This window comes from Diospyros lotus, chromosome 11 (assembly GCF_014633365.1).
Source record: "Diospyros lotus cultivar Yz01 chromosome 11, ASM1463336v1, whole genome shotgun sequence".
Lineage (NCBI taxonomy): Eukaryota > Viridiplantae > Streptophyta > Magnoliopsida > Ericales > Ebenaceae > Diospyros > Diospyros lotus.
In genome coordinates, this window is record NC_068348.1 from 18,401,201 (window position 1) to 18,409,757 (window position 8,557).

The following is an 8,557-nucleotide window of genomic DNA, read 5'->3' on the forward strand; positions in this document are numbered from 1 at the left end:
ACTACAAAGAGATGTAGAAGCTTATTTTCTATGATTATAAGTGTATGTATAACATCTCTAAAAACATACACCGGTCGAGAAACCCATTCGATAGGATTTCGACCTCTTACGACATAGGTGGCGTTATGGTGAAACTAAAACGACTTATGTGCCGTTATTATCATATCTAGTTGACTTCTCGATTCTGTCACCAGAAAACATCTAATTTTTACTTAAGTGAAATAAATGTACTCATTTCACCAGTGTAGAACCCATTTGATAATGTTTTGACACCTAACGACATAAACGGTGTTATGATAAAACTAAAATGATTTATGTGTTGTTATGGTCATATCTTGCTTGTCTCCGGCTTCCGTTGCCCCCGAACATCTTAAATTGGTTATAATAGTATCTCTAATAGAGTTTGTATGCTTAGTTGTGATCATGACCTTGATAACACTTAGTTTTGATAATTTCAAAAGTAATTAGCATACATTTGTGAAATGAATGCTTACATTGTATATGGTGAAATGGTTGTGTCATATTACAAAGAGATATAAAAGCTTATTTTCTACGATTATAAGTGCATGTATAACATCTCTAAGAACATACACCGATTGGGAAACCCATTCGATAGAATTTTGAGCTCTTACGACATAGGTGGCGCTATGGTGAAACTAAAACGGCTTATGTGCCGTTATTTTCATATCTAGCTGACTTCTCGATTCCATCACCAGAAAACATCTAATTTTTGCTTAAGTGGAATAAATATACTCATTTCACCAGTATAGAAGACATTCGATAGTGTTTTGACACCTAACGACATAGACGACGTTATGATAAAACTAAAATGACTTATGTGCTGTTATGGTCATATCTTGCTTGTCTTCGGCTTTTGTTGCCCCTGAACATCTTAAATTGGTTATAATAACATCTTTAATGAAGTTTGTATGCTTAGTTGTGATCATGACCTCGATAACACTCAGTTTTTATAATTTCAAGAGTAATTAGGATACATATGTGAAATGAATGCTTACATTGTTTATGGTGAAATGGTTGTCATACTACAAAGAGATATAAAAGCTTATTTTCTACGATTATAAGTACCTGTATAACATCTCTAAGAACATACACTGGTTGGGAAACCCATTCGATAGGATTTTGAGCTCTTATAACATAGGTGGCGTTATGGTGAAACTAAAACGACTTATGTGCCGCTATTGTCATATCTAGCTGACTTCTCAATTCTATCACTTGAAAACATCTAATTTTTGCTTAAGTGGAATAAATATACTCATTTAACCAGTATAGAACCCATTTGATAGTGTTTTGACACCTAATGACATAAACAACGTTATGATAAAACTAAAACGATTTATGTGCTGTTATGGTCATATCTTGTTTGTCTCTGGCTTCCGTTGCCCCCAAACATCTTAAATTGGTTATAATAACATCTTTAATGGAGTTTGGATGCTTAGTTGTGATCATGACCTCGATAACATTCAGTTTTGATAATTTCAAGAGTAATTAACATACATATGTGAAATGAATGCTTACTTTAATTGTTTATGGTAAAATGGTTGTGTCATACTACAAAGAGATATAAAAGCTTATTTTCTATGATTATAAGTCCCTGTATAACATGCATTTCCCACGTCAAGGATGGCATCAAGAACGGCTTATGTGCTGTTATTGTCATATATAGCTTATTTCTCACTTTCGTTAACTCCGAACATCTAATTTTTACAAAATAAATGCCCAATAAAGTGCCAAAAATATGTCCACAAAATTGACCATACAAAAGCTAAGTTATGGAACAAAAAAAAGGCCAGTAATGTGTCAAAATTTACGTTAGCAATGATAGAAAGAATTTTACAAAAGAAAATCAACCACACTATCTACATCATCATCATATCTACTCTACATCAGCTGCTATTTTTACCCTCCATATCATCATCATATCTACTCTACATCAGTTGCTTATTTTGCCACGTAGCTTGTCTTTAACATCAACTGCATACTCCATTTTTTTGTTCTACAGAACACACAAAAAAAAAAAAAAAAAATCAATTTCAGGTCTTAAAAGTAGTTAATATGTATAGTTGATGAATCATATATAGTTAACTCACAAGTGAATAAGCTAATCTATTGGATTTATTAGATAAAAGTTTGTTTGAATTTATTTCCTTAGAAGTAAGTTCTAATTTTATTGACAAATGAATAAAAAAATATAATAGTTCCATGGCAAAGTATAAGTGAATCCTGGTTACAAAAATAGAATAGTTCAATGACAAATGACGCATATGTGTTTTTCATAAAAACTTAATATAATGTTCTTCCATCTACCCAAACAAACAACTAATCAGTTTTGAAAAAGATCATCTCTGATTACAAAAGAAACAAAAACACAAAAGCAAACAACTAATCAACATTTTTTTCCAATCGTTTGCATTTGCTATTTAAGAAACAATGGATGATTAAAATAATTATCCTTCCAACACTACCAAGCACTTAGCTATTTAGCCCATTTGTTAATTGATCCACACGGTTGGCTGTCAATGGTGTTTGAAAACCAACAAACTGATTCACAACCACTTTCAATTAAGATATTTTTTATGTTCAATTTGTCATCCCCTTATCTCAAATTTAATTCAAAACCACATTCATCAACCAAATCTCATTAAGTGGATAACAGGAAAATGGAACAAAATACATAAGCTTCTTACAGCATTCAAACATACAACAAGCAAAATAAAAAAAAAAAAACTTAAAAAGAATTTTCAAATTACATTGGTTTCTACGATTTACAAAAGTCACAATCTATATCAAATTGGTGGCATCACAACTGCATTACACTACATTAAGGGCAAAAAATTTTGATTTTTGTAATCTTGTTACGCCATTTACTTCAAACATGATCAATCAGAAATTTCTCCAAACAGAAAACCCTAAAACATATAAATGAGAAACATCAAAGTGCGAGCAAATAATCAAGAACATTTGAAATGCGGCAAATTCAGTTGCCCAAAACTGAAAATACCACATACAACTGTAGGTAAACAAACATATATGCATAGAGAAGGTGTGCATGGAAAGTTTACCGATTGGGGGATTTTCAATTCATGTCGGGTCAGATGTTAATGAAGAAAGTGGCGGCCATTTGATGATTATTGAAGAAGATGGTCGAATCACACCTACCAGGGGATCTCCCTTAGCGAAAATGACAAAGACAAAGGGGATTAGGGAGTAAATTGAAAGGAATGGTATACTCGCTATTTACCAATTTATTCAACTTTTGATTTATTTTTTTTACTTTATTTTAGTTCAAGGCCATTTGGCCAAATGTTATGCGTGGGTAGGCTATCTGTCACAATTCCCCAATCAGTATGCATGGCTTATAGCAAACCAACTAGGTGTAGTATTTACACAATGGCTTGTATAATTCATCATTCTTGTTATAAAATAAACCTTTGAAAAGCCTAGGCAAAACCCTTTTTTTTTTTTTTTTATATCAATCACTTTTGGTGTGCATTTAAACCGTTCGCTTGGAAGAGATGCTTCACAACAAACAACTAGGTGTAATACGAACTCTATGGCTTGTACAGTTCACCCTCCCTACTATAAAATAAAATAAACCTTCAAGGAAGCTATTTGAACCCATTTTGGGATGCGTTAAATCCTTTTACTTGTTAACGCAAGCCAACTAGGTGTAATAATAACCAATGGCGTATACAATTCATATTTTTGTGATAAAATAAACCCATGAAGAACCTAAGTAACTAGTTAAGCAAGTGTTACCAATAAACCAAAAGAAGAGAAAACAATGGGGCTCAAATTCATTATAACTCAAAACTTTTTATTCCAGAATAATAAGACAAGACTCCCACTCCTTGCACATCCGTAAAGCACTCAAACCCACATTCCAATTACACAACACAACACAACACAATAGAGATCTAAGAATTAAGATTGAAAAACAAAAACAAAAAAGAAGCATATAAGTCGAGCATTATTATGTTTATGCTCCAGTTTAAGCAGCAGCAGCCTTCAGCCTACTGCGGTGGAGGAGGAATCATCCCACTCTTCCTGGCATAGGCGAAAATCCCGCCGGCCTCGATCACCGGCCCGGCGTCCCCCGCCGGCTTCAGCTTGTACTCCTTCCCCGTCGTATGATTAATCAGCCTGCTGCTGCTGCTGCTGCTGCTGCACCCCTCTCCCATCTCGATCGTCACCACGTCGCCTGTCCGGCACTCCTCACCGATCTTCCCCTCCGACTCCAAGGGGTACACCTCGCCAGTCACCACCGAGTTCCTGAAGAATATCCTGGCGTAGGACTCTGCCACCACTGCCCCCGCGCCGGCCGACCGTAGCGCCGCCGGGGCGTGCTCGCGGGAAGAGCCGCAGCCGAAGTTGGCGCCGGCGATGACGACGGAGAATTTGGACTTGTGCTCACCGGGATCGACGAATCGGGTCCGGTAGGAGGAGGGGAGGCCGATGAAGGCGTAGGATCCGAGCTTCCTGTACTCGTCGGGGTTGGAGGGGACGAGGGTTAGGTACTCGGTGGGGATGATTTGGTCGGTGTCGATGTTGTCACCGACGACGTAGCAGTTGCCGTGGATGGTGGCGGAGGCGGCATGGCGAATGTGGGAAATAGGTGAGGAAATTAGGTGTTTGAAGGGGCGGTGGTTCAGGGAAGTGGGGAGATTTGAAGAGAAAGAAGGGGTTTTTTGGTTGGGAGAGAAACAATTCCTAGAGTATGAGAAGCAAGGAGAACTAGGGGATGAAGCCGCCATGGATGAGGTGAGAGCTTGAACTTTTTTTTCTCCTTCTGTCTGCTTTTCGAAGTTGGAATTTTATAGCCTCTGTTGTCTGCGCCGCCGATGTACTGTTGCTGGTCAGAGTGGCGGCTATAACGTGGTGTGCTTGGAGTAGTACTCTACCATTGTTAGCAATTCGGGAACCGAAAAAATTCGGAACGGTCTATGAGGATCATTCCGTTTGATATATTTTAAATATAATCAAAAATTTGGTTAAATATTTGTTATTCAAAAAATATTTAATAAAAACTTAATTTACGAATAATACATTTTAACTGAATAAATTCAATAATAAAAATTCGATATATTATATATATATACACAAATTATTCTTAATAAATAAAAAAATAACTCATTAAATATAAAAATATAATTTTATATTTTTACCAATATTATAAAATAAGAATTGTTAAGATTTTACAAACTGAATTAAAAGAAAGTATAAACTGGAAATACATAAAGTCATAATAATCAAATATCCTAAGTTACACAACATTGAAAAAGATAATCACAAAATACACACATGAAATCCACAACGTAGTAATCTAATTTTCCATATGCTCATTGATGATTTCGGCCAAACACAACAACTCCAAGCTCATCAACAGATTCAAGTTCTCCATATGGCCACTAGCTGCTGCTAGCGTCGATGGGGTTTGGATTATCTACGAAGAATGATCCATTTTTACCATATGAAATATGTCCAAAACTGAGAGTTCTGGGAGAACCCAATTTGGAACACCTTACGAGATTGGACATGAGGTAACAAACAAAAATTCCTGCAATAACGCAATCTGAATTTGCAGACAGATAACTTGTTGTTTAAGGGAAAACATGTGGGAAACACAACCATATATGGGGTTGTGAAACCTGGCTTGGGCTTCATACCAGAGTGTAAATGCAGCCCAATAACGATCATTTTCTGGAAGTTGGGCTAGGAGCTTTGAAGTGTTATTGGCACCAAACACCTTATGGATAGCTGCAAAATGATCAAATCCTTGATTAGGACAGAAATAAGGGGCAAAGATGCACTCTTGGATACATTTTTTCCTCAAGAACTTGCAAGCATCACATGGTAAACCCGATCCTAGCATAGTTTTTCTAGTTGCTTTGGAGTTTTTTTTTTTTTTTTTTTTTCAGGGACTGGATACGGCAGAAGATGCGGGAGAATGGTGAGATTAATGAGAGAAAAAGAAAAATAAATAAATAATAATAATAATAATAATAATAATAAATTAAATAAAGATGCAAATGATTTGGGGCTTACCGTGAAATAGACTGAGGGAGATATCGGGGATGTAGATTGGCAAAGAGGTGCCAGAGATAAGGAGATGCCAACATGGATTCGATTGATGGGCCGACGAAGAAACAAGACGGTGGAGAGGCAACGGAGATGAAGGAAATGCCGACATGGATCTGATCGGTGGGCCGACGAAGAGACAAGACGACGGAGATGAAGGAGATTGAGAGAGGGGTTGGAGAAAATTGTGTGAGAGGAGAGTGAGAAAGAGAGGGGTATTCGAGTGAGAGGAGATTGGGAGAACGACGACGACAGCGAGTTGATACCAGAGAAAACAAAGAGGATTTTGAAAGAGGGAGGCCGACGAGAGGATCCATGGATCTGGGTTGGCCTTTTAAATTTTTTTTTTTTTAAGAATAGAAACGAAATTTACACAGTTTAAAATTCTAAGCTACCCAATATCACAAAATGAAAATTTTTATACAATCCAAAATCCAAATACTCAAGTTAGTTCCTTGATTAAATTAAAAAAAATCATAATTAAATGATCGAGATATAGATGATCCAATGCCAAGTCTTCTATCATGTCACGAAGTATCACCAACATCAATATTATCTGTTGCATTCTCCTCAAGACCTTCATCTGCAGCCACCTCAAGTCTTTCATTAACATTTTCATCAAGCTCCACAATATTTTCAAGATCAATTACTTTTTTGTCATGTATCTCAAAATTAGTAGAATTCTTTAACATTAATGAATTCACCCTTATATAAACAAGGTCCTCTAACATATTTGGTGATAATCTATTTCTCTTTTTTGTTTGTGCAGCATCAAATGCACTCCAATTACGTTCACATGCAGAAGCACTACATGGTTGGCTCAATATACGAATAACAACCCTTTTTAGAATATGAACTAAGCCTCCGTTTGCTTCCCATCACACTCCTACACATAATGATCAACAAGTTAATTTTCTATAAGATAAATAACTTAATAAAAATATATATTAAAATAAGTTAAACAAAAGTAACATTACTTACAAGGATGAGCAGATCTCATTTGTGCTATTGAAAGAAAATTAAACATATTTGGATGTCTCCCATCATAAATCAATAATTGGTCAGCAAACTCATTTCTCTCTGTAATGTCAACCAATTTTTCTCCCACAAATAATAAACCATCTTTTACTTCAGATTGGTCATACCTTATTTTCATGCCATACATTAAATATGGGTTGAGGTAAGCTGCAACTGCATGTATCTCATGAAGTATATTCTCCTCTTGTCTTGTCTCAAATAAGTCCCGTAACTGCATGTATTTGATAGGATTAGTTTCACATTGTTTCTTGATGGCAATTCTTGCTCTCTCTATTGCATCATAAATGCAGCCAACAATTGATCCATCACTATCAACTAATCGCAATATTTTAACAAGAGACTCTAAGGAAGATATAACCTCTTTTCCTTCTTTCCAAAATTCAATACCTTGAATTATGTTCTTCACATTTTGTGCCATTGCTCCTTTGCTATATGACAAGTTTCTCCAAGTAACTGATGCAATTAAGTTTCTCAAGCCATCTTCAGCTTCTAAAACAGATTGAAGCATTAGAAAATGAGAAGCAAACCTAGTTTTGGAATACCTTTTCAAATCCTTGTATGTATGTTCCCTCATTAAACTTAAGACAATGGTATGTCTGCACATATAATCCACAATCTCCTTTGCCTTATCAAATACCTTACTTATCCATTGAACCTGATTATAAATATCTTTGAAAAGTAATTGAACTCCATGGGCTGCACACTTTATTTTGTATATGTAAGGATAACTTCCCATTATCATATCACCAGCAAGTCCATAATTTGAAGCATTGTCTGTGATAATTTGAACTACATTCTTAGGTCCAATCTCCTCAATGACAGATACAAGTAGATCTCTAAGAAAAGAACCACTATTTTTATGACTCGACCTTTCAAAAGACTTTAAAAAGATAGGCCCTTTCGGAGAATAAGCAACCACATTGATAAATGAGCGACCTTTTATGTCTGTCCAAATATCAGACATTAATGTGCATCCTGATAAACTCCACAATTCCTTCACTTTTGCCACATAATCTTCAACCATTGTTTTGTAATTCATCACTAATTTAGTTCTTAGAGTAGAATAACTTGGTAACGAATATTCAATACCAAAGTCAGAAACAGCCTTAATCATCTCAATAAAAGCAGGTGTTTAAATAACATTGAAAGAAATATTATTAAAAAAAATGCTGAGCTATTTTCATATCCACCATATCCTTATTCTTTTTGTTGTATATGGTAGGTATTGAAGTTTGTTGTAAACTTGACAAAGTTTCTTGACTAGTTCCGACATTTTCAATAGATAATTTTGTCTTTTTACTACTACCTCCAATAGCAATAACAGCTAGAGATTGTACCTCATCTAGCACACTTGGATAAACCATAACATCACGCCCTGTTTGGCCAGATAAATGCGATTTTACTTTAGATATACCACCAGGAT

At 35.5% G+C, this 8,557-nt stretch overlaps 2 protein-coding genes across 2 annotated transcripts; both read right to left on the bottom strand.

The window, feature by feature from the left end:
- Nucleotides 1-3,814: 3,814 nt before the first annotated feature.
- Nucleotides 3,815-4,912, bottom strand: LOC127812559 (3-isopropylmalate dehydratase small subunit 1-like). Its single transcript, XM_052352981.1, has one exon. The coding sequence runs from the start codon at nucleotides 4,770-4,772 to the stop codon at nucleotides 4,032-4,034; it is 741 nt and encodes a 246-aa protein (XP_052208941.1). The 5' UTR covers nucleotides 4,773-4,912; the 3' UTR covers nucleotides 3,815-4,031.
- A 1,711-nt stretch (nucleotides 4,913-6,623) lies between these two features.
- LOC127812758 (uncharacterized) lies at nucleotides 6,624-8,158 on the bottom strand. The gene is made up of 2 exons (XM_052353285.1): nucleotides 7,242-8,158; nucleotides 6,624-6,903 (listed from the first exon to the last, which is right to left on the bottom strand). The coding sequence occupies exons 1-2, from the start codon at nucleotides 8,156-8,158 to the stop codon at nucleotides 6,624-6,626; spliced, it is 1,197 nt and encodes a 398-aa protein (XP_052209245.1).
- Between the last annotated feature and the right edge of the window lie 399 nt (nucleotides 8,159-8,557).

Bases quoted from the DNA above. Each gene is read 5' to 3' on its own strand.
- LOC127812758 (XM_052353285.1), bottom strand. From the start codon at position 8,158: ATGGTTGAAGATTATGTGGCAAAAGTGAAGGAATTGTGGAGTTTATCA. The intron at 6,904-7,241 runs GTATGACCAATC...CCAACCATGTAG, and splicing joins ATGTATGGCATGAAAATAAG to TGCTTCTGCATGTGAACGTA.
- LOC127812559 (XM_052352981.1), bottom strand. From the start codon at position 4,772: ATGGCGGCTTCATCCCCTAGTTCTCCTTGCTTCTCATACTCTAGGAAT.